The sequence below is a fragment of the Anoplopoma fimbria genome, chromosome 5, assembly GCF_027596085.1.
Source record: "Anoplopoma fimbria isolate UVic2021 breed Golden Eagle Sablefish chromosome 5, Afim_UVic_2022, whole genome shotgun sequence".
In the NCBI taxonomy this organism is placed as follows: Eukaryota; Metazoa; Chordata; class Actinopteri; order Perciformes; family Anoplopomatidae; genus Anoplopoma; species Anoplopoma fimbria.
In genome coordinates, this window is record NC_072453.1 from 15,876,102 (window position 1) to 15,901,882 (window position 25,781).

The window sequence follows — 25,781 nt, forward strand, 5'->3', positions numbered from 1 at the left end:
TGCCTCTCTGAATGATTGAAGCCATGCCCATTGTGTCTGCAAGCACAGGTACTTGTTCATTCTCTCTGATACCATGTGTGTATAAATGTAGTTGGGGGGTTGTGATAGGGTGCCGGGTCCCCGCCCCCTTTGGGAGACTAGAGGTAGGTCCTGAGTCCATGAACTCTAATGGGAGAAGTGAACGATAGCACAGGTTATGACCGATTCTTTTGCTCCATAATCACTAAAATGTAAATGTTGGACCCATTTTTCACAAGCCACCTAACTTCAGTTTATTTGACACTAAAATGGCATTTTTTCAAATATACAAATCTGGGAAAAATGTACTTTGTTTGAGACCCTTCTTTGTGTCAGCAACACACCCTCGCCAGATCTGGCAACTAACATTTGCGTATGACCTATTTTTTGTAATGGATAATATGGCTGTTAGCTATGTAAAAATGTAATGTTGGCAATAGAAAATATAAATACATAATGCAAATATACCCCCTTACCATAGACCTGAATGTTATGTGTTTTTTAACTGGCCTCTGTCGTCCTGTCATTATGTAAAAGTGGCCCCCGGGCAAAACAAGTTGAGTATCCTTGAACTAGAAGAACACTTAAGAACACTGAGGTTGATTGCTGCATAAATTAACAATGCAATAAATTGAATCTACCGTCTAATCCAAATGTTCCCACCCTGCTGACTTGAAAGCACCCTGAGAGCTCCACCTCGTAACATAATGAGAGCTCAACAGGCTGCACCTGCAGTGGTCGCGTGGTGGCCACTGCAGGTGGGAGAATATTTTGGGAGAATATTTTAAGAATGCCTTTATTGGAAAATATATTACAAGCTAGAAACAAGAAGCTTAAAGAACCTTTCTGTGAGGTTATCACATATGTTCATGGCAAAAGATATCATCTCAGACTTCACAATGGAGCTCGGGACACCAGTCTCATTTGGAGCTACCAAAACTGTAAGCTGACATTAAATTATTTAGTGTCATTACAATCTTGAGAGAATGCATGTTCAAATTGATTGGAAATCAAATTGTATGACATAATGCTTTTATGTTATTTCTGTAATGATAATGCATTTCTAATGATAGAAAAGCTTCTATTGTCGGTATTAACACTTTTTTTATATTGTTTAGGACAGAAAAATAGGTGATTAATACTATGCACCGATCCAACTTTTTCAGTCCTGATATCAATACCTGTACCTGTGTTTTTGGTTTATACCAGTGTGTTATTGATAAGCTGTATGCCGTGTGGAAGTAACAGGGATCATTCTTTTATGTCTAAGGACGGCTTGACTGAAACATTGCTTTCCTAACTTAATAAAAAGGAACAAAGATATAAGTGTATTGAATTGTTTTTTTAATTTTGACTCAATCATGCACTAGCAACTTGTTAAAAAAATGTATGGTCTATAATGTATATAGTATAAATGATTGAATTGATTGGCCCCATTGTTACTGATACCCTATCCAGTTATTGTATCAGTATAACTGCATCCCTAATTAAAACATAACTCCTGTTTGCTGTGATTGGTAGGGTTGCATGAGACCCTGGCCCTGCTCACCTCTCAGCTCCATCCTGGTGCCAACCATAAAGAGGACCTGGTCTTCCTCAAAGATGTCTTCAGTGAGAAAAGCCTTGGTTACCTCATGAAGGTACAGCAGATATTTCTCATTAGAAGTCACCTCTTGATATTTTGATTTCCGGCCAGACTGTGGCGTTCAAACCATGTTTGACTTAGGGATATCTCATTACGTTAAAAACAATTCTGAAGGAAATGGAAACTTACTAATACTTATGTTACTCTAGATATACAATGGTAGAAATTTCAGATTTTTGTTTTCCTTTAAATCAGCTGATTCTTGAAAACTGTCCTCCAAATGTCGTGTTAAAAGGTCACTCTTTATGTGTGTTTGTGCATATCTGTATGTATATTCGTGTGTTGCACATCCCAGATTCATGACAAACTGAAGCAATATGAGAAGCACAGCCCGACTCCAGTTCTACACAGCGCCACCTGTTTGGCAGAGGATGTAGGTGCAATATTTCCTCAATGTTTCTAAACCAAACTGAACCTGAATATTGTAATCAAATACAACTTATAATTAAACATTTATTGTAATTGTAAAATAAATATAATTCATGAGTAGATTTTATTATTTCGAGCAGTGATTTTCTGATTCAAATCGTCAGCTGGCAGAAGAGCTTCAGAACGGGCCGCTGGAGGACGATGAGAGAGAACTGCTTCTCCTTCTGAGCACTCCCCACCTCAAGGTACACACTCACACATGCACAAGTTTTGTGTCTTTCCTCACACTTACACTAACTAATAAATGCCCGACAGTGTTTCTCTGAACTGTCTACTGTTTTCCTGTGCTTCACCCTGAGCTGCTCTGATTTTCCTCTACGTTTATCATTTGTGACATAACACCAGCGTCGGAGCTTTCTGTACCCCTAGACACAGACAAGAAAGCCTAATTACTTTTATCAAGGGATAATGTTTAATTTATTGGCTTTCTGGAGAGTGGGAAGAAATTACGGTTGTGGAAAAGGAATGCACATTTGCAAAAGAAGCTAGTGAAGTAGATGTTTATCCTCCTTTTTCTTAGTTCATTTCCTGTCTGACTCTTGCTTTCTTTATATTGTCATTCAGGCCCTAAAATCCATCTGTGCATTTGTATGCCTTTTGTGAATGTGTATCGTTTTGTAAAGGCGGTGCTGTCAGCCCACGACACAGTTGCCCAAAAGAACTTTGACCCGGTGCTGCCGCCATTGCCGGAGGATCTGGATGACGACCTGGAGGAAGAGTCAGTCAAGATCGTACGCCTGGTGAAGAACAAAGAGCCCCTGGTGAGAGCCGCCTCACACCTGAGGACATGTCAAAATAAGAGCTCTTCCTTCCCTCAACAGCTGTTATTCTTGCGCCATCAAGTTGGGCTTTAAAAACTTAATTTTAATGGAGCAGCTTTGAGGCTTTGGAGTATGTGTGATGCTGTAAAATAAATCCATCAAGCTGTTTTCTCCTCTATAGTTTTTGTGCTAAGTTTACCATATCCTGTCTGTAGCTTTATAATAGCGTACTGACATGAAGGTAGTAACGATCATCTAATCAAAATGTTGTACTATTACACTGAACTTTAAATGAACTACTCGGAGTACACTTACCTGAAAACTGATGGCGCTATAACTCAGTGTAAGAAAACTCTAAGGAATAGAAAATAAATGGGTTGTACTGTATGTTAAGAAATGATACCACATGATCACTAGCATATCAATAGCACAATGCAACAGGAACCATCTTTTTCCAGTGCAGCCAGCAGAGCTAAAGCACAAGTAGGGAGGTGATCTTGGATGATATCAAAAATCTCTAGTCTCAAATAGGTTTGGCATTTACTATAACAGGTTATTGATCTTTCCAGCAAAGCCAGCAACCTGCAAATGAAGAGTATCTGTTACCTGTCTAACAGACGGTTGTATCAGCCTCAGTGAACTACAGATGAGATACATTTGTGCTGGAAATCAGATTCATTGTGTGTTTCCCATCAGGGAGCGACCATCCGGAGAGACGAGATGACAGGGGCTGTAATCGTGGCCAGAATCATGAGGGGGGGGGCAGCTGACCGCAGTGGTGAGACAAACGGTGTTCGCACAACATGCATCACAATGCAAATGTCAGTTGTATTTTTTACTTTCTCTGAACAAACAAAACCCCCTATCCAACAAGGGTTCCTTATCTCGACTGATGCGCTGACAGAGAAGTGAGATTATGTTGTGTAACCCAATGAACTGTCGACAGAGATCAAATCCTTGAGATTAGTGCCACAAGATTGCATATTTTGAGATTACAAACAAGGGTTGCTTGTGGCTGTTGCCATGGAGATGTTTTCAACCTTATGGCAATGAAAAATTGTTTGTTTCTTGTTCATATCAGAGTGTAAAAAAAACTACACATTCTGTGTTTTTCTTGTAAGCTTGTTTTCAGTAGACTTTGTGTTTCCAGGCCTGGTTCATGTAGGGGATGAGCTTCGAGAGGTCAATGGAAACCTGATAAGCCACAAAAGGCCAGATGAAATTAGTCAGATTCTGGTAAAGGATAAAAAGCTTTTATTCATATCCCTTCATACTTGTTCACATACTGTATGATTATTCACTGACTATTACTGTGGATACATGATGATGCTGCTCTGATGTGTTTGATCAGTCACAGTCACAAGGCTCCATCACACTGAAAATCATTCCAGCTGTGGTGGAAGAAGACAAACTGAAGGAAAGCCGGGTAAATATATAACCAGTTTGTTTTAGAAAGACTCAACAACCATTTGCTTCTTCACCAAAATGTGGTAAAAAATTTGTATTTAATTGATGCTTGATGTTTTTAATAATTTTCCAAATGAAAACTAGACAGGTAGACGCCGTCAAGTTATTTTATCGTCACATTAGCATAATCAAACAAAAAAACTAAGACCCCTGATGAGCTAGGCTTTTTTCCCTGTTTTCAATCTTTGTGCTAAGCTAAACTAACACTACTGGCACTAGCTTTATATTTAACAGATATTATAGTGATATTGATCTTCTCATGTCTCTCACCAAAAAATAATAATATAATAAATCTAATAAAATATTCCTGCTCCTAAAAGGTCTACCTTCGGGCTTTGTTCGACTACACGCCCTATGAGGACAAGGCTACGCCGTGCCAAGAGGCGGGACTTCCTTTTAAGAGGGGGGACATACTTCAGGTTGTTAGCCAGGAGGACGCAACCTGGTGGCAGGCCAAGAGGATTGGTGACTGTAACCTGCGTGCTGCCCTCATCCCCTCTACACAGTTCCAGGAGAGGTAGTGAGCATCAACTCTGCTGTCAAATAAATACTGTTAAGGGCCACTGTATATTGGATTTGTAAAAAAAAAAGGTTTGCTTTTTTTCATATTAAAAGAAAATCTTTCCTCCTATCGTTTTAATTTTTTTCTTCCCAGGCGTCTGCGGTACAGGATGAAAATGGGTTCTTTCCCTGCTCCTTTGTCCTCCAAAGCTCCTACGTGTAAGCCATTTTTTTTTTTTTAAAGTTCAGTGTAAATATAAATGTACAAGAAGCTTAGATCTACAGACACAGCTTGTATTGCAGGTCAAATCTAATCAAGTGGGTGAAGGATTTCTATGTGCAGATACTGTTTAGATATGACATTTGCGAGACAAAGAAAAAGTACTTTTATTAATACAGTGTATACTAGGATCAGAGCTGTGTTATTATCACAGCAGTTGTAATATGCTGTCTCTGAAAAGTGATGCTTTGTGTTATTCCTTGCATCGCTAACCTCAGATGATCGTGCTGAGAGAGGTAAGTGGACAAACCTTCATGTTAGAAAAAAACGCCAATCCCTACATTGACTACATGTTATTATGGTCTGAATTTGTAAATGAAATTCTATCTGAACCCCACCTTTTATACTAGGGGGGAAAAAACAAATTATGCTGCACTTTTCCCTCCACAAGTTAACCCTTTTTCACCTTTACAGTCGCTTTAATTCATGTAGTTACTGCACTTACACCTGCTGTGTTCTGACATTAAAGTACCTTCAACATCAACCTCTCCTCCCTCTTACCCTGTCTTCTGTTCCTGCATGCCACCCTGCAGAAGACTGTGACAGTGAGGGCACTCTAAATGGAAAGGACACAGGTGAGGAGTCACGATCAATGAGTTTATATTAATTACTGCAACATCACATTTGTGCTCAATCTGTCTGCAAATCCATCCCTCTCTTTAGAACAGGAGTTCTCAAAGTTTTGATGATTCAGGGAGCCCGCAAGTGTACAGATAAATGTATACTGTATATCTTTTCCATCTCACTTCCACATTAAACTGCAGTGTTGTCCACTAAAAACTGTAGCTAATAGTGACAACAGAATGTAATTTCAGCAACACCCATGTTAATTGTGAGCTAAGTATTGAAATGGGCAGAAGATGATAAAAATATAATGCATGTGGAAAGAGTCATGAAAAAGTCATAGTATAGCATGTTGAAAAAGGAAAAAGAAAAGCCATAGTATGTCGAAAAAGATCATAGTATATAATGTGAAAAAAAGTCATAGTACTGTCTGTCGTAAAAAAAATATGAAAAAGTCACGGTATAGTATTTTGAAAAAAGTCATGAAAAAAGTCATAGTATAGTATGTAAAAAAAAAAAAAAAAAAAAGTCATAGTATAGTATGTCGAAAAAATGTAATAGTAAAGTCATGATAATGTTGAAAAAGTCATCAAAATGTCATAGTATAGTATGTCCAAAAAGTCATTGTATTTTTATATGTATAAAAAAGTCAGTCTATTTTGGCAAAAAAAGTATTTGTATAGTATGTCAAAAAAAGTGAGAATAAAGTAATAAAAAACAATATGAACTCCTAACAGCAACCCCCAGGAACTGGTAACATGAATCATAACAAATTAACTGCATGGATATTAAATAACATCAGTTAATAAAACGAATATAGCAAAATTGACAAAGAAAATTGACAAAGAAACTAAAGGTGTGCATCCCAAAAAATAAAATTGCACAAATTGCTAATAAAACTGTTTATTATATGAACCCAAATTCGATGTGTCCAATGATAAATAAGTTTGTATGTGTGTATTTTAAAGTGTTTAAATGTGAAAAAGAAACCTAAACTAAGTGCATGAAACCGATGAAAGTTAACACATTGTCCCTTGTTGACATCACAATGTCGAAACAAGTTACAAAATAAAATGTAGAAAAAAGTAATTGTATAGAACGCAGAAAAAATTCATAGTATGGTATGGTTTAAAAAATCATAAAATAGACACAGTATAGTATATCAAAAAAAGTAATCCTAAAGTTTGTTAAATCAGTCATAGTATAGTATGTCGAAAAAGTAATAAAAAAATCATAGTACAGCATGTTGGAAAAGACATGAAAAAGTTATAATGTTGCATGTGGAAAAAGTCATAGTATATGTTGTAAAACGTGCTGAATAAGTCATAGTATAGTTTGTTGAAAAAAAGTCATAAAATAGCATGCAAAAAAATGTAACAAATTCATAGTAAAGTATGTCAAAATAAAGTCACTGTATAGTATGTCGACGACAGTCATTTAAATGTCATAGTATGGTATGTAAAAAAAAAGTCATAGTAAGTATGTAAAAAAAAAGTGTGAAAAATGTCATACAATAGTATGGCGAAAAACGTCAGAGGTATAGTATATAAAGTCAGAAAAAAGTAAAGGTATAGTATGGGTAAAAAGTCAAAGTATTGTATGTCGTTAAAACTGATAAATAAGTCATAGTATAGTACGTTGAAAAAAGTCCTAAAAATGTCATGGTATGCTGTAAAAAAAAAGTCATAGTAAAGCATGTCTAAAAAAGTCCTTAAAGAGTCATACTATAGTATGTCCAAAAAGTATCTTATAGTTTGTTGAAAAAAGTCCTAAAAATGATATAATATAGTAGGGCAAATTCTTTTTAAATAATAGTCATAGTATAGCATGTCGAAAAAAGTCGTAAAAAAGTCATAATATCGTACATTGAAATAAGTAAAAAAGTAGTATAGTATTCTCCAAAAACTTAGTGTAAATAGTGTAGTATGTTGAAAAATCATAGTATAGAATGAGTTCAAAATTCATAGTATAGCACGTTGGAAAAAGTTATAGTACAGTATGTCCTAATAGGTCATGAACAAAAGTCATAGTGTAGCATTTTATCATTGAAATAAGTAAAAAAAAGAGTCATAGTATAGTACATGGAAATAAGTAAAAAAGAATCATAGTTTCATATTGTTTGATGAAAAAAGTCAAGATCAAGTCTTTTTATACAAATTAATACAAAAGTCATAGTACATTATCTCGAAAAAATAGAATATTGATGAACAATTATGTGAAAACTGTAGAGTTAAAAAACAGTTCGACTTGTGCTTTCACAGTAACTGTTTTTTCTGTATTCCTCAACATGTCGGGATTGATAGGTGGGAGTGTGTTTGTATCTTCTAGTCCTTGCTTTCCATTGAGAAGCTCAGCACTTTATGTGTGGACTTCTTCCTCCTGCAGGCTTTTTGTGCAGTACGCTTCAGCCACAGAGCTTCACAGTGCCTTTGTTGCACCTCATGGCAGCTTGTTTATCTCACTGGGCTTCACAAATGGCCTCTCCTCACACTCCATGCTAAAGGTGTTCTGTTTTTGTTTGGTGACGAGGTAGACGCAGCATGCATGGCTTCTAAGCTTCTATTTTGTTGGTGAGATTTAAGCTGGTTGAATAAATGGTCTAATATGAGCTGTAGTTTCTCCCAAGAGTAAAGCAGCCCCTGCCTTCTGCGGCCATGCTCTCTCATGGGATTTTTACTCAGGTACTCTTACTGATTTCTCATGGTGTCTGTGTTGTGTGATTTATGGCACAGGATTAGAATTTGAATCAGAGTGAGAAATACTGATTTTGAAATTGATGGCATTTTCAGTTTTAAATTTTGACGTTGAGAAACTTTAAATGACTAGTTTAAGAAACCACAGAGTGTGATTGGCAATACACTTTGAAAGGATTTTAGTATATGGATCGCTGGCCATTCTACATTTGTAATTTCATTTCTTTGACCACAGTTGGCCTGCGCAGAAGTTTCCGCCTCAGGAAAGATCGGCACAATTCACAAGGAGAAACTCCAGAGGCCAATCACACAGAGTTCCTGATTTATGAAGAAGTAACACAATATCTGCCCCGTCCTGGTGAAAGGCCTCGCCTTATAGTACTGTTAGGTAAGTTCTGCCACATGTGGAAAAACACGCGATTATATTGTCTTACTATCTATTCAGCTATTTATTCTGTTATGATGGATCTCAGGTTCCCTCGGAGCTCGGATCACTGAGCTCAAACAGAAGGTGATTGCTGAAAATCCTCGACGTTATGGTTTGGCTGTGCCTCGTAAGTCTTTTTGCCTTTTTAAATATTTCCTTCTTTTTCTTTTACTTTTCACTCACATGAAGTTTGCATTTGTGATAGGAAAGCATTTTATTTCCCTTGGTCTGTGCTTAAAAAGCAGTTTTTTTTCAGTCAGTAGCTGTAATCTAGGATTTTAATAGACTTAATAAATCAGCTACAGTGCGAGAGGCATTTGGATATTGTGTTAATCACTATTACAAACACATTAATGTGGCAACGCACTTGGCTGGTAAGACATTGGTGCACCGGTATGACGGCATCATGACTTATTCCTTACTTTAGCGTGTGTTTAGTATCCTTATTATAAAGTGTCTATCCCCAAAACATACAAAGGTTCAGATATTATCTTTTATTTACACCCCGTCTCTCTGCTGGCTGTGTTTAAACATGAACATGAAGACACTACTCGAGTCAGGAAGTGTAATGAGAGAGAAGGAGTGGAGTACCACTTCATCACCAAAGCAGCTTTCGATGCCGACGTACAGAGTGGCAAGTGAGTACCAGGCGCTGTATACTTATTCTTCTAAACTAATTGATTGCAACAAATGCTTTATGCAATTCATCCCTGGTGGTCTTGTATTTCTGCAGGTTTATTGAGTATGGGGAGTATAAAGATAATCTGTACGGCACCAGTTTGGATTCCATTCACAGGGTTTTGGATCAAAACAAGGTCTGTCTTGTGGATGTGCAGCCAGAGGTTAGTATCTAAGCAGACCTGCAAGTTCTGTCATTTCAAATTAAAATTGCATCACCTGGCAAGTACCTGTACTTTTAACACAATAATACATATGCAAAGACCTGTGCAGACAGTCAGATGACGAGGACTTAAAAGTGTGGCCCCTACACTATATTATAACACATTTGTAACTCATTTTATCGCCACATGACTCCAATTAAATCCCTTGAGCGTTCATGCAGAATAGAAGACAGTATATTCCAAGTTTTAGAATCCCTAATCAGAAAGTTAAATTAGTTATTTCGAACTTGAAGAACGACCATGTCCGGATTGGAACAGCATACAGAACATTGAATTCACAGGGAACTGAGGGGGGCTTTCAGACTCAAGCAATACATTTTTTATTTCCACTGATTAGTCCTCCCCACTTCTGTTATATTGAGTGTAATTTAATGATTATGCAATGACCTAATTCAGTGGTTTTTTTGTTTGGTTTTTTAAGAGTATGCTTTTATAAGGCATTTCAGGCGTTAGCTTAGTTCTACATTAAATGCTGGCGTGCTTCCTTTGAATAGGACTTCATATTTACAGTGCAAACGGAAGACATAACATTAAACATCTGCATAGTGTTGTCATTGTCTTTTGAGAAGTACTATGCTTTGTTTTATACCCCCACATTCAGGCACTGAGGACTCTACGTACTGCCGAGTTCAAACCGTACGTGATCTTTGTAAGGCCTCGCATCTGTGACGGTCAAAGGAAACTGCTTGGCTCCTCTTCCTCGCTCAGCTCAGGTGTCACGGTGAGTCACGTTAAACACGGCTTTAATCTTGAATACTTGACAAATGGGACCAACTAATCATAAAAGTCCCAATGCAGCCTTTCCCGTTTACCTCCTGACGGGGATGAACACACTTACCACGTCTTTGCATGAATGTCATTTTAACGTCTGTTAATTACTCAAAACTAAAATGTGTACACGTGTTCTCCTTCCCTGTGATGACTAGGAGGATGACCTGCAGGATATCAAACAGTCAGCTGAGAGGATCGACAAGTGCTACGGCTCTTGGGCGGACTACGTCTTGGTGAAGGAGGAGCCAGTCAGTGCCTTGGCTGAGCTCCAGGTGGTACTGGAGAGGGTGCAGATGGAGCGTCAGTGGGTGCCCGTGTCCTGGGTGAGGAGCTAGACTTCTTAACTGTTGGATCCGTGGACCCTCAGCGTGTGGAGGACAGATTAAACCGAGTGTTGGAGTCATCTAGTGTTTACTGCCATACTTAGCGTTCCACACATTCAGGTTTGTGACAGTTGGCTGAGTAAAGTCTGTCGCTAAAATGTCATCGATCTGAACATCAAGCAAGCCTTTCTGTGTTGGATTTGTCACTATAACAGCTCTGATAGGCATGTAAGCCACAGTCAAATATCTGCACTCAGTATGGTCAACTATGTAAAAGCAGCTATAATGTGAAGTGCCATGTCAAGAATTTACAAAGGGTTATTGTACAATGGAATAGTAAAAATGCAGACCATCTCCTCACAGAGACTGTACTTGTGTTACTGTTTCCTAACTTGGCTTTGACAAAAGTCTGTATTAAAAAAGACAAATGTGTTGAATCTATCTCATGGCACTGCTATTTGGAGATAATGAATCCCTGTGAAATAAAACCCATGCACCATCCTGTATTTGGGGAAACCATTTACTCTAGAATGACAATAATAAACCAAACCATAAACAAAAGAAAGAAAATATACATGTGTTCGCATTGTGCCCAAGACTACACAAGGCCTTTTACTTCCACAGCTTCTTGATCGACATGTTCTTCTCACTGTCTTTCTGCATCACCTGGTGAAGAGAACATGGAACAGTATTAATAGGCAGGTACGGGTAGAAACAACATACAAGTATGCACATTAAATTTGACATTCAAAATAAGAGGTGAGGGATAAGCTTCATTCTACTCAAGACAGGGAAGGAATGCTCCATGTTTAAATATTTTGAGACGAGGCCAGTGGTGTGAAAGGGGCCTTGAAAAATAGGATTTGTGAGCTAAGATACACTGAACAAGAGAATGTTACACAAACCTTTGCCACAGCCATCTCAAAGTCCTCCTGGGTGACATGAACTCTCCTTTCTCTCAGAGCGTACATCCCTGCCTCTGTGCAAACACCCTAAAAAATACACAAAGAAGAAAATTAAACAAAAGGCTGTCATTTTACACCCAACTGCTACCATTTAGTGGGCCAGTTCTCACCTTAACCTCAGCACCAGAGGCTCCAGGCATCAGCTCTGCAATCTTCCTCAGATTAATGCCACGTGTCAGGTTCATTTTCCTGGAATGGATCTTCAAGATGTCCAGACGGGCCTAATTGTGCAGAAGTAGGATAAGTAAACAAAACCGCCCACAGCATGTATGAGTTTGTGTATATGCTGTGCCAGTGATTACCTCTTCATTTGGAGGAGGGAACTCAATCTTCCTGTCGATCCTGCCTGGCCTGAGCAGAGCCGAGTCCAAGATGTCAATACGGTTGGTGGCCATAATAACCTGAGAGAGAGAGAGTTTGAATTTAAGGCAAAATAAAAACAAAACAAATTGATGCATATTCATTTATTTTATTTCTTTGTCATGTCAAAGACTTGGCCCATCCATTATGGGATTACATCTTTTGGTCCTGTATATACAGAGTTTATGAAAAAACAAAATCAGTATTCCTTAACGAGCTGTTCCTATAAAAAAAACTAATATCCACAAATTATCAATTAATAATTATTATTATGAAGTTTTAAAGATAAGGTATTTTTAGGTTAATTTACATTTACATATTTGTCAACTCATTTGTGAAATGTCTATAACTGGATGCTGGTATATGAACATGAACTGATTAAAAGTGTCTTCATGGGATAAGTTATATTTTAATTTAATTTATATTGAAAACTGTAGATAAACACTTTAAAATGTTTAAGTGTTATCACTGAGAACTAGATTGCGGGGGGTTTGAGAAAAAGTGCTACCACTGAAATATACTGTAACTGAGGGAGGGGCTGCCCTATGCACGATATAAAACCACATTTATAACGAAGCTATAATGAAAGGTTTGTGTGCTACCTTGATGTTCTTGGTGGCCTCGAAACCATCCAGCTGATTGAGCAGCTCCAGCATTGTCCTCTGAACCTCACTGTCACCGCCTGAGCCGCCCTCCAGACGAGACGACCCGATGGAGTCGATCTCATCCATGAAGATGATGGAAGGAGCATGCTCTCTGGCCATGACGAACAGCTCACGCACCATACGGGCGCCTGCCGAAAAGACAGGGAGGAACCAAGGTTATAAAATGAACCATGAATGGAAAATCATTTGATAAACGTATTAACAAGAGAAAGAGTCTCACCCTCTCCAATGAACTTCTGGACCAGCTCAGAGCCGGACACCCTGATGAAGGTACAGTCGGTGTGGTGGGCCACAGCTCTGGCCAGCAGGGTCTTCCCTGTACCTGGGGGACCGTACAGCAGAACGCCCTGCACACAATCAAAGCCAGACAGAGATCAGAACCAACTGCACACTGACAAATGAATACAACACAACCAGAGTTGAAACAATTACTTGAATGTCAGAAAATAAGTCTGCAACTATTTAATGATATATTAATAGTTCCAGTCACTAAGTAACAATGACAAAACTTTTTTGGTTGCAGTTTTTCCAAATCTCTTTGCATTTCTCCTCTTTTATATCATTGTAAACTAAAAAAACAACATCTGAAAAATATCACATCAGGCTCTGGGAAATTGTGATGCGCATTTTTCCAGTTTTTGTATTCAAAAGACCACTATTTAATACAGACTATTTAATGCAAAGCAACAATATACAGTGTGGTTGTGGAGCCTTGCTTATCTGAAAGGTCATGGTTTGTGTTCGAGTGACATCACCATATTGGCCTTGCTCTAACGTCTCCCTATCTGATGCGCTCTTTTTCGTACGTTCTTACAACAGAGAAACTAAAAGAGGAATGTCCCCTTTAGGAAGCAGTGCAACAAAACTAAACAACTGTATAGCACTTGTGTACCATCAGCTCTCTCATCAATCACTCACCTTAGGCTGTGCAATGCCTAAAGCCTCAAACAGCTCTGGGTGCTTGACAGGCAGCTCAATCACTTCTTTGATCTCCTTGATCTGCTTATCCAGGCCACCAATCATTTCATAGGTGGAGTCTGGCACTTTCTCCACCATCATAAGGGATACCAGAGGGTCCACTTTGTTGGGCAGGATCTTGTGAAGGGTGTAGCTATCGTTACGCAAAGCTACACGGCAATTGGGAGTCACCTGATGCAGAAATAACAAAAGGGATGAGATAATAGGAAAGGATACTTCTAGCTTAATGATCCCTGACATGAAATCCTCTTATCATCAATGACTGAATGTAAAGGGTGGCAAATATGGCATGCTTGATTTTCTTTTCAGTCTTGTGCCCTGGTGGTTACAAATGAAAGGCATAATGTGTTTTGCAACTTTTCTCTTTTGTTATTGTTAAGATAACAGTGGGGAAACTATTCAAGGACTCCAAATATCAACCATAATTAGGTTAACAACAACTACAATACTAACATCATTGATGTCAATGTTCTTGTCCACATCCACGACAAATTTTCCTTCTGGATGCACCTGAAAAATGATACGGTGACATGTTAATTTAAACTGCCAGCTAGTACTCAACATTTAGTGTGGTACACTATATTACAAGTACACAGCATACCTTAACCAGCACTTTCTTTTTGTCCATGACCCTAACCACTTCCCCTACATAGGACCCCTGCTCTTGAAGTAACTGCAGCTCCTCCCGAAGGAGACGCACTGAGAGATAAAAAGTATAACTTCAATATTTTCACTCATAGGTAAAAATTATGTAAAGTTTTAAGTTACAAAATGAAATAAAATTTCGGAAAATAGGGACGTTGGAGGGATGACAAACAGTGTACCTTTGGCATTGAGCTCATTTCTCTGCGCCTGCAGACGTCTGAGATTCTGGCTCTTGTCATTAACTGTCAACTGTTGAAAAAAAACATTGGGTCAGGGTTGAAAAACAAGCAGAAATTGTGTAATACAGTAACATTAACGACTGAAAGTTTGCAGATACATTTCTTACCTGTAACTCTTCTATCTTAGACAAGTAGTACTGCCTGAGACCCGAGCCACCTTTACTCTCCCCCATCTCCATCTGTCAATGAAAACAAATCAAACTTTATTTAACTTGTTTTAAGTGAATTGTTTTGTCTGTCACAGCTTTTTTCTGTCCTGGCCCCTCAGTGGTGGAATGAACTCCCCACTGACGTCAGGACAGCAGAGTCGCTGCCCATCTTTCGGCGCAGGCTGAAAACTCACCTCTTCAAGAAGTACTACCCTGAGCCTTCCTCATAGCACTTATTGTACTCGTATTAGTTTGTTGCACTTATTGCATTAGTTTGTTGCACTTATTGTATTTAGTTTGTTGCACTTATTGTATTCGTATTAGTTTGTTGCACTTATTGTATTCGTATTAGTTTGTTGCACTTATTGTATTCGTATTAGTTTGTTGCACTTATTGTATTCGTATTAGTTTGTTGCACTTATTGTATTTCATATTAGTTTGTTGCACTTATTGTATTTCATTTTTGTTGCACTTATTAGTTTTCGTATTAGTCTGTTGCACTTATTGTTTTGTAGTACTTTTTTGCTCTGGTTTATGCTTTTAAGATGCTTGTTTAAGAAAGGAGATGCACTTATGACTTCTGGTGACTAGTAGTTCTCTTGAATACCTATGTTGAATACACTTATTGTAAGACACTTTGAATAAAAGCATCTGCTAAATAACTAATATAATATAATATAATATAATAATAAATATAATGTAATGTAAATGTCTGTAGATGTAAAAAAGAAAAACTAACGTGTTGAGCTACTAGAGGAACCAGTTAACGCTCAATTGAACAACACAAGAGTCAAATGGGCTAAAAGTAAATGTTAATATAACCCTCCATAATCACCTCAGTAGTTTAAACCTGCTGACTAGCTTCATGCTAGCTCACAGTAGTGCTAACTAGCTAGCCTGCTAACCCGCAGCAACAAGGCGTGAAACAGGCTAGCTAGCTTGATGTTTCCAAAACTAATAACGTTAATTATTCAAAAACTGTATATAAACACTATTTATACTCTAAACTGAATTATAAAGAACACAGATGCTGAGAGCTCAAGCTAGCAGCTAGCTCCATTGACAGTTAGCATGTGCTAGCTAGGTTAGCTACAATGAGACAGCAAAGCGACAGACTTCTAACACATTTTTTAGAATGAATTAAGTCACTTTTCATAATGTACAGCGGCGTCACGCGGTCATTCCTACTATTATTAAACAGTTTAAGATCGTAATTAGACTCATAACACAATAGTGACGTCTCTTTGAGAATATATTAACAATAAAACTCAACAAAACGACAGAAAAAATACACCTACATGATCAGCTCCGTCCACCTCCATCTTGGATTTTTCTACATCCGGCTGAGGAGACACGTATTTCCGGAAGACTTCTTCTTCGGTGGTTGTTTTTTTTATGCGCACATCGCCACCTACAGGTCTTTTAAGAGAAGTACACATTATTTTTCAAGTTGTTTTTTCAAGTTGTTGTTTTCATGACCTTATAACATTTTCAAAAAGCTTAATTTACTCTTGCAACCTTTGGTCACATCTTTGCTTATTACAATGTTTCACCTTACAAACTGTACATTTTTATTCCTGTTCTATCTTTATTTTGTTGTATAGTATGTGTATTTATTGTCTGTGTAGTTGTATAGTATGTGTATTTATTGTCTGTGTAGTTGTATAGTATGTGTATTTATTGTCTGTGTAGTTGTATAGTATGTGTATTTATTGTCTGTGTCTGTGTAGTTGTATAGTATGTGTATTTATTGTCTGTGTCTGTGTAGTTGAGCTGCTGCAACACTTGAATTTCCCCCATGGGGATCAATAAAGGAATATAATAATAAGAAAGGCTTGAAGGCGGTGAAGTTGTATACCTGTCTAGGCAGTTAAAAACAGGTAAGGTGAGCCCTACCTGAAAATATGAAAACATGAAACTGCTGCTCTCAGAGGAACCTGAGCTCTTAGACTTGCCCTAACATGCACACCCATGGCCCAGCCTTTACACACAGTTGAAGTTGCACAGTAGAAGGATATGGTTATAGGTCAACACCAATATTTTAATTAATAATACCATTGGCAACCTTGTAATGTGTTTTATTCAATGAAATAACAAACATTTGCAAGTATATTTATTGTAAAAAATACAAAAAAAAATGTATGAAAGTTAAGTGGCCTTTGATTGATACACAACATGCAAACATTTTTACAAAGGCTGTACAAAAAAATATTTGTATACAACATTTCTCAAATTCTAAGTGCCTTCTTCACAAAACAAATTTTGGCACTGTGATACCTCTTAACAGGGAATGTTTAAAGACAATTAGGAAACCCTCTGATACAAAATCATAACAAAATAGCATTTCAAAGAAAAGTTAACCCATGACACCATAAACTGTACACAACAATGTGGTGCATTGTTAAATTGACACACTACAACTGCATTCCTATTTTGTTAATATCAGTTAATCTTCTTGGGAGGTATTGATCTTCCAGGAATAACCCTTTAATCCGAAAAGCCCACAGTTCATATTCCCGCCATTATAACAATAACTGTACCAACCCCAATAACAAACATACCAGCATGTAAACATCCAAGAAGTACAAAAAAGGACTGCTGAATTCCAGCTGGACAGAGCAGACTCAAATAAATGGCTCAATCAAGAAATGTTTCATTTCAAATGATATAACCACCATGATAAAAAAAACAGCACCTAAAATTATTGTTGGCATAAAAAGCTTCTTATCAATTCCTATCAGCTATGAGACATCTTAAGAATTCCTATTTTTTGTTTTTTAAAGTATATATTTATACTTTATATATAGTATGTATATATATTCTTTTTTTTTTCTACATACATTTTTGAAATTAAAATATATATTTTTCTGGTGTACAATGTTCTCAGCACGGATATATTTTGCAATTGCTCCTTTTTTAAAGGTTATGGCTTTTAAATGTGAAGGTAAACAGACACCCTTTTCAAAATAGCACACAATGTGATGGTGAAAACCACCTAAACAGCACCGATACTTAAAACTATTTAAGCATATTGTACCATTAACAAAACATATTACAAAACAGAGCAAAGACTATTTGAACAGGCTAAAAGTGACAGACAATGCAAGGCAAACATTATTAAGTACATGTTAATCATTTTGGTCCTGTATACTTTGTTGATATTAGACCTATTATCTTGTATGTATTTCACTTAAACGCTAGTCTATCATACCATGTCAGTGAGGATGGCTTTATGAACATTTAAGCTGCAACATTAGCTCATTTCTTTCCCATCACATTTCGATATTGATTGAGTAGACATTAACATTTGATGAATCAACTTAAGCTGGCAGTGGAATATGTCTTTAGGTGAGTCGGATACCCAAAACCTGCTCCAGCTCTTGTCTTCTCTGCTGCAACTAAAACAGAAAAGGGATAGTGTTAGTGCATATCAAAACTAATAACAATCTACACCTTTCAATAAAACATCTATCTAACATGTACATCATCAAGCAGTGCATTAGGCTGGGTTATTTCTTACTCTGGAGTAAACGTATCTCCCCACTGCCTCTGGTACCCAGGGAGCCTGGTAGAACTCAGTTTTCCTCTCCTCCTCTGGGTTTCCTGTCACATCTGTCATCAACTGACGAAAAAAAAAAAAAAAAAAAAAGATTTGTCATTGAACACAAACATTCACAAATTGAAGCTCTGTGTTAATGTTTATTCATTAAGTTCGTTTCATCACAAGTGTGTCATAGGTGCAGGGAAACATGGGATTTCTTAGAGCATGTTTTTATTAAACATTGTGAAATCTATGCCAGGCCTGTTTTGTCCCCTGCATTTTGAATAAAACTCTTCAAATGTGTTAAAGCAAACCACTGATACGGATGATAAAAAAGTAATATAAGCTTAAAGAAGTGGAGAATAAAACAAGATATCTACAGTCAACCTTGCTACTTTGAAAAGTATTTCTTAAAAAACTCAAGAAACTAAAGATGTTGTTAGTAGACTTGAAAACATTATGCAGTACTTTGTGTAAAAGAAACAGTATAGTGTCAGACATCTGGTAGAGACTCCTGGGGAGAAAAACGTGCAGTACATGAGCGATGGGAGCAAATGTTTACCTTCAGATCTCTGCACTGAGACTTGAGCCAGTCCTGGATGAAGTCCTGTGGTTTATTGCTGAAGCTCAGCATGAAGTCTCTCTCGGTCTTCAGCTGGTTGATGTACTCAATTGTCTCGTGAATCTACAACGAACACAACCAGTGCAATAATTAATATCATTTAAAGACAAACAAAATAGAAACACATGTTTTCCTATTTGCCTTACCTTCATCTCCAGCGCAGCAATTTCCTGTTGGTTGGTTGTAGAGGACAGGAAGCTGTTCATTTGGCCCTTCAGCGGGTCATCCACCTCCACATCGATGTCATAGCACGCTGTCTTCTTCTGATCTGTGGGGTCCACACTGCTCAGAGACGCATGGACAGAAAAAACGAATTCAAGTCAAGAATACTGTTGATGCAAAAAAAGAGCAGACCAGGAATCAGTATTGATGGTCCAAATTATGAAGCTAAAAAAAAAAAAGAACAATAGTTCATATAAATGCATTAAGTTGAAAATTAGAGCTTATAAGTAAAAACTAAAGTCTTTTGAAGAAAAACCTAGAAAAAAAACGAGATCCTGACGATACTGGCATGTCAACGCATAACACGTGCACAAACACAGAAAGGGGGATAATGATCCACATTCCCCTACCTAATCATGTGATTGATAATGATGGGGTCAGGGTGCTGCAGCAGGCCGGCCAGCTTCATGGGAATCTCAGAGAACCTCATGCGAGGACAGCCGAAGATCTGAACAGATATGGTTTAAAACTGAGCAATTTTGACATGATGAAGGTAAAGTTTGGTTTTTTTAATTGAGTCCCTCCACAAGCATCAAAACATAAAAATACAATAGAATACATGCTGAACATTTTAAGTCCTATACAACCATTTAGGTGATTGTATGAATACATCTATTCTTGAAATGAACAATTAACAGTTAAATCATGGTACAAATCCTACAAATGGTACAAATTATTAGGTGTATGAATAATTAGTTTGAAGGGTTAAAAAAAAACCTCAACATTAACGAGGCTCTGCACATTTGATATAATACATCAACAAATGATTTTTAAAGCTATTGTCACTGATAAATGCCTAAGTGGTGAGCTGGCGTCTTGCTGCCCTGTGTAGCCTTAAAGCCACTCCATTACCTGTCTGAAATAGCGGTTGCAGTTGATGTACTCCTTCTCATGACAGTCCTGCAGCTTGTTGTTCTTGATGTAGAGCCAAAGGGCTTGCATGATGCTGGCTCTCGTCTGTGTGTGCACACCCAGCAGACGAGCCAGCCGTGGGTCCAGTTTGTACTGAGGGGGCTGAAAAAAAGGCCACGGAGCAAAGAAAGGGGTGGTTAAAAAAGGTACGTAAGTCATCCCGTCAAGGCATAGGACTATAAGCGAGAAGGTAACCGAGCAAATGCACCTGGTGGTCGAGCATGAGCAGGAGGGTGCATTTAACGTTCACGTCGCCGGGCCTTTTGACTTGGAAACCGTCTGTCTCCTGAGTAGTGGGCATTCTGTGCCACTGAAAGATAAAGTCAAAAGATCAGATTATTTTTTATTAAATCCAATGAGAGTTTAAACAAAATCTAAGCTGAAATAAATACAAAAAGTGGGACCCATACATGCAAAGGCTATGATACGATAGTAGCACGGTGCCAGTATTATTATATTGTGCAATCGCTGGGTATCTATTATCTTAGATACTTTCACAACTTGCTCCACTGCTGTTCGTGCCATAACATGTTTTTTATGTCAATAAAACATGTGAAAGATCAAACTGATTACGATTCTGATCTTATTTATTTATATAACATGTTGGGATATATCTTCAAGATTCAAGAAGTCTTAAAAGAAGAAAGGATTGACTCCAAAAGTTTTAATGATTCCAGCTGAACCCCCCCTTTTTGATCATTGCAGTCTCGGAACATTTTGGTGTCCGTGTGCCTAAGATGTCCTGGGGTGGATGCATCACATGCCTTTAAAATGATGTCATACCTCTACTAAGTGGTTGTCAGGTCCATAGAGCTCCTTATCAAGCTCAATCACCAGGCTTTTGAAGAAAGATGAGAACTTCCTCTTCTGCTTGCCAGGCTAGGAACAAAAAGTGCAAAAGAAAGAGCTTGTTATCTTTCTTTGTCTTCTTATTGTGCAGTGTCAGTCAGTTCAGGCACATTGTTTGGCTCTGACCACATTGCGGGTGGTGAAGCAGAAAACTGTAGACAACTAGAAAAAGCTGGTGCGCCACCCCCGCCTTCTCCAAAGCCCTGTTAAAGTCTGCTTGCACAACATGACCCCTTTCATTCCATCCGTCACATCTCTTTTCTTTTTCTGTAACTGCATGCAAAACTCCTACGCAATCCTAAACCAAATGAGCCAGAGGAGAAAAATGAGCTGAAAAAGAAAAATCCTCCTTCATGTGGCCCCAGATGACACAATGAGTTGAGCTGGAATTGATGGTGAGAGGGGAGGCTTGTCAGCTCATGGTATGTAACGGCCGATGGTTTCAATTCCTTGTTTCAAAAGAGAACATCAGCTTGTGTGTGTGTGTGTGTGTGTGTGTGTGTGTGTGTGTGTGTGTGTGTGTGTGTGTGTGTGTGTGTGTGTGTGTGTGTGTGTGTGTGTGTGTGTGTGTGAGAGAGGAGTTGAGGGGTGGAGTGGGGAGAGCTGTAAACACACATCTGGTTGCGTGGTCTGAGCCAAGACTCAGGCCAACCAGAGCTGAATGACTGAAGTTTACAGAAATGAAATAACACAGACTTGAGTACTCAGAGTCAGACCACGCTGGGACAATGGAGAAACATTGCAAGAAGATTCAAATGAAGAAAGCGGTTCACGTACTTCCTCCAGAAGTTTCCCCTCCACTCTCAGTTCCCAGGAGGACACCTTCTCTGCCTCATCACCCTCGGGTTTGCTGGGAGTGTACGTGTTAGAAATGTAGATCCTGAGCTTACGTTTTTGCTGTGGCATAGAGATGAACAAGCACATATATCAGGAACTCCAGTAAAAACTCTTCCTCAAACAAAAATGAACCATGACAAGTTCGGATAAGATACATTTGGAATTTAGACTTTTTTTAAGTTTCATAGTTGGCTCTTTTCTCCAAAAGCCAGTCAATGTATACACATTCTGTAATGTCCTTAATATACTGTATATTTCCAACCTTGATTAAGAAAGTCTACCTACCTAAGCTTTCAATGCATGCATTTTCTACAGCATTACCAAATGTTAAGGACTAAAACATGTCGTAATGCTAAAACATGGAAGTTATGTAGCTCTTCGTAAATCCTGAAAGTTATTTTTTTTAAATATCCTTTTCAATATTGGAAAATTGGTACCATAATGGGCTTCTTGATGGCTTCCTGAATCTCCATACGCTTACGGGCGATGGTCTGATCCAGTTTCCTCTCAAACGCCAAGAGATCCATGTAGGCCTGGGACTCTGGGACCAGGTCTCGGATCTAAAGAGCCAACAGCATTGCATGAATATTAGGGGAAAACAGCCAACTCTGAACAAACTGAATCCATCTAAAGTATTATTGAGATGGTTAAAACTTTCTTACCCTCTGTGGGAGAACCTTGTCAGCCATCTTGCGTCTTTTTGCTCTAAAAATCACATAGAAAATATAAAAAACAAGACGATTTCCAAAGCACTATGTTCACTTTACATACATGAATTGACCACATAAACTATATGCTTTCCCTAAAATATGAAAGAACGACTGGCTTAAAATAACTTCAGTCAAACAAGGACTCACTGTACTATGTTGCCAATGTGTAATCATTGAGGATTTGCCTTTATAAAGAATGACGTCCATTCACCAATAAACAAAGGAACTGACACCACATAAGAGACTTGCAGCAAAACCTAATTAACTTAATGTGATTCAAAATTATTTTGTGAAGACTTCATATTGCAATAACAAAATCTTGGCCAGTGGTACCTCTGCATTAACTCCTATCCAATGATCACCTTGGGCTCTGACTCATCATCGCCACTGACTTCATAAAAGCCCCTTTGTTTCTGAAATTAAATTACACAGTTCTCCCTCAATAGGACTACATTTAATTCCCAAGCTCATTATTAAGAATTTAGATAGCTGCCTCTGGCACTGTGGCACAGCAACAGTTCTATACTGAGGATTTTGTTTTGAGATAAAGCTTTAAAGACAAGATGTTCATTGTCGATGATGTAAATGCAGCCTCACATCCTGGATCACCGCATTTAGGAGCGTGATATTGCTAAACAGTTTCAAGTCAAAAATATCCACTCGTGTCTGCTGCTCTGAAAGCGAAGACCAGTCACAAGTTACTCCCATCCTCGTGTCTGTGTGGTTTGAGCTGTGCTTTTAACAGTACAGTGACTTCACAAGCAGACTGCCGAGAGAAAAACACATCCTGAATGAATAGTGGTGTTGTTATATTCTCAATGAGCCGCAACAGGCAACATTAGCCACTAAATCGTTATGACTATATGTTACGTATGGAAAAATATATACAATGCAATGGTTTTTAACATTTGCATAACATGAAAGTTATGTTCTTTAGGATATTTTAAGTACACGAGCATACTGCTGTAGTTGTTGTCCTGGCTGATGAAAACATTACCAGTTTTGTGCATGAGGACAAAAATCAACTATTTTCATCATGAGACATTCCTCTTTCAAAATTCATGATGCTTATGAACACTTTTCTGGCATCATTACATCAAAAAAAGCTACAAAAAAGCAATACTAGGAAGGCATCTAACTCTTTACACAAGTTATTTTGATTTAGTTAGTCAAAGTCAGAAAATTAGGTTTTGTATCTCAAAGTTTTTGAAGTTTTGAAAAGAAGAGTAATTGTTGCATTAAATATGATGTGCATGAAGTAGTTTGCAGTATTTCAGATGTATTGCAAGTAAATACTTAATTGTTGTTTATTCACCTTACCATTGTTTAAAAAATAAAGTTGAATCAATTCATTAATTGGTAAAAATCCTAGTAACTGATTAAATAACTGAGTTCATCTTGATCAATCAACCTTGACATTATTCCTTTCCCTCTCTTCTTCTTCTCCTCTCACACAAACACTCTCAGGTCTTCACAGTTTACCCTCGTCTTAGGCCTCCCAGTGCCTCTTGCTGCTGCTGTTGCTGGAGATGAAGGAACCGTTTCCTTGAGGCGTCCATGCTTGGAGGCCCCATGCCTTGCCGCATGGGCATGTTCCCACCACCATAAGAAGGACCAGGCAGCTGACCCCCCATTGACCCCATGGGGCCCCCTACTCTGTTGGATGGCATCCCTGGGCGCTAAAGAAAAAAAGATGATGCTGATTTCACTTTCAAAATCATATTTAATTACTAAAAAAACAAGTTTCTTTCTCCAGACCTTTCTAGTACTCACTACTCTCATTTTGAAGAAAATTGTGATTATTAACCCTTTCATGCATAGAGTTCACTACAGTGGACAGCTATTCAAATGTTGTTTTCTTGTGGTGCATGGGGGTTTTGATGGCGTAGTTGCACATCAGCCACTACAATAGCGCTCATATACAAGAAAACAACATTTGAATAGCTGTCCACTGTAGTGACCTCTATGCATGAAAGGGTTCAAATAAGCTTGTATGTGAATGCATAAGTTGCATTTTGTTCCTGCAGAACTGGTTTACAAAAGATGGGATGATTCTGATAGATTTAAAGCAAAAAAGATGACGGAAGGATAATAAGATGGAGAGAAATTAAAATGTTCTATAGTACATTGTGTGAAGCATAACTTATAGTACTAGTCATAGTATAAAACAAATCAGGCAATGAAAACAAACATATTGTATAAATGTACAGTACGTGCATATCGGATAACGTAAAGAATAGCAATTTTAAAAAAAAAAAACATAAACAAGTTTTTTATTAGGATGTTATATTGTGACATACATGTTCGTATGTATGATTTTTTTCTGTGATTATCTCTGTTTTATGTATGTGTGTTTAGTGGCAAATTTCTTGACTTTCCAATCTTTATCTTGTTATATAATCAATTTAATGGACTAATCAACCATGTATGTGCCCTGAGCCTTCACTTATTGCATCACTGCACTTATCCTGCATATTAGTTTGTTGCATTATCCTATTCATATTAGTTTGTTGCACTTATTGTATTCATATTAGTATTAGTTTGTTGCACTTATTGTATTCGTATTAGTTTGTTGCACTTATTGTATTTGTTTAGTTTGTTGCACTTATTGTAATTTGTTCCACTTATTGTATTCATATTAGTTTGTTGCACTTATTATATTCGTATTAGTCTGTTGCAATTATTGTTTTCCTGCCTCTGCATTGGGTCTTATTATATTCGTATTAGTTTGTTGCTATACTTTTGCTCTGGTTTATGCTTTAAGATGCTTGTTTAAGAAAGGAGATGCACTTATGACTTCTGGTGACTAGTAGTTCTCTTGAATACCTATGTTGAATACACTTCCTGTAAGTCGCTTTGGATAAAAGCGTCTGCTAAATGACTGTAATGTAAAATGTAATGTAATGTGAATGTTCTGTTTAACAGAAAAACACACATCTGAACACATTTGGCTCTAACTAACAAACATGAGACGACTGTAATAATGCATTTTAACTGAAGACCACATGGAGCTGCAGATGGTGGTAACACTGGGATCATATATGAGCTCTGACAGATGATGATGATGATGATGATGAACTTACTTTTGTTTTCTGCTAACTAACAGGAGGCTGGGGGGGAGGCAGCCACGTGACTTTCTCTTTCACACATTCACATAACATTGATTTGTTAAACTAATCATAAATCAAAAATCTAAACACTTAAAAGCACAAAATGATCAATAATTATAACCCCATATACAAATTGCATTGTTGCACTTCATTAATTGGTGGCAGTGAGTAAATACAGACCACATTCACAATGCGG

The 25,781-nt window shown here is 37.8% G+C and overlaps 3 protein-coding genes across 3 annotated transcripts in view; 1 reads left to right on the forward strand and 2 right to left on the reverse strand.

Annotated features, from left to right (window-relative positions):
* Positions 1-11,208, forward strand: LOC129090915 (MAGUK p55 subfamily member 3-like). Its single transcript, XM_054598302.1, has 18 exons — positions 1-48; positions 1,540-1,658; positions 1,959-2,036; positions 2,197-2,277; positions 2,716-2,853; positions 3,550-3,631; positions 4,004-4,089; positions 4,205-4,279; positions 4,641-4,837; positions 4,976-5,040; positions 5,320-5,337; positions 5,635-5,676; positions 8,594-8,746; positions 8,832-8,912; positions 9,330-9,423; positions 9,519-9,627; positions 10,289-10,408; positions 10,614-11,208. The coding sequence occupies exons 1-18, from the start codon at positions 12-14 to the stop codon at positions 10,791-10,793; spliced, it is 1,755 nt and encodes a 584-aa protein (XP_054454277.1). The 5' UTR covers positions 1-11; the 3' UTR covers positions 10,794-11,208.
* Positions 11,209-11,282: 74 nt separating this feature from the next.
* Positions 11,283-16,159, reverse strand: psmc5 (proteasome 26S subunit, ATPase 5). The gene is made up of 12 exons (XM_054598301.1): positions 16,081-16,159; positions 14,741-14,812; positions 14,574-14,643; positions 14,351-14,448; positions 14,203-14,259; positions 13,690-13,920; positions 12,992-13,118; positions 12,709-12,899; positions 12,049-12,147; positions 11,857-11,967; positions 11,687-11,773; positions 11,283-11,447 (listed from the first exon to the last, which is right to left on the reverse strand). Exons 1-12 carry the CDS (start codon positions 16,102-16,104, stop codon positions 11,394-11,396), a joined length of 1,221 nt encoding a protein of 406 aa, XP_054454276.1. The 5' UTR covers positions 16,105-16,159; the 3' UTR covers positions 11,283-11,393.
* A 721-nt stretch (positions 16,160-16,880) lies between these two features.
* The window catches only part of smarcd2 (SWI/SNF related, matrix associated, actin dependent regulator of chromatin, subfamily d, member 2), a 9,454-nt gene continuing 553 nt past the window's right edge, over positions 16,881-25,781 (reverse strand). The window contains exons 2-13 of the mRNA XM_054598561.1: positions 23,958-24,154; positions 22,428-22,470; positions 22,203-22,325; positions 21,706-21,825; positions 20,863-20,958; positions 20,288-20,389; positions 20,020-20,181; positions 19,518-19,615; positions 19,092-19,227; positions 18,886-19,008; positions 18,303-18,404; positions 16,881-18,180 (exon numbers count right to left, since the gene is read on the reverse strand). Of these exons, the coding sequence (XP_054454536.1) occupies positions 18,127-18,180; positions 18,303-18,404; positions 18,886-19,008; positions 19,092-19,227; positions 19,518-19,615; positions 20,020-20,181; positions 20,288-20,389; positions 20,863-20,958; positions 21,706-21,825; positions 22,203-22,325; positions 22,428-22,470; positions 23,958-24,154 (1,356 nt within the window). The 3' untranslated portion in view covers positions 16,881-18,126. The remainder of the gene's footprint in view (positions 18,181-18,302; positions 18,405-18,885; positions 19,009-19,091; positions 19,228-19,517; positions 19,616-20,019; positions 20,182-20,287; positions 20,390-20,862; positions 20,959-21,705; positions 21,826-22,202; positions 22,326-22,427; positions 22,471-23,957; positions 24,155-25,781) is intronic.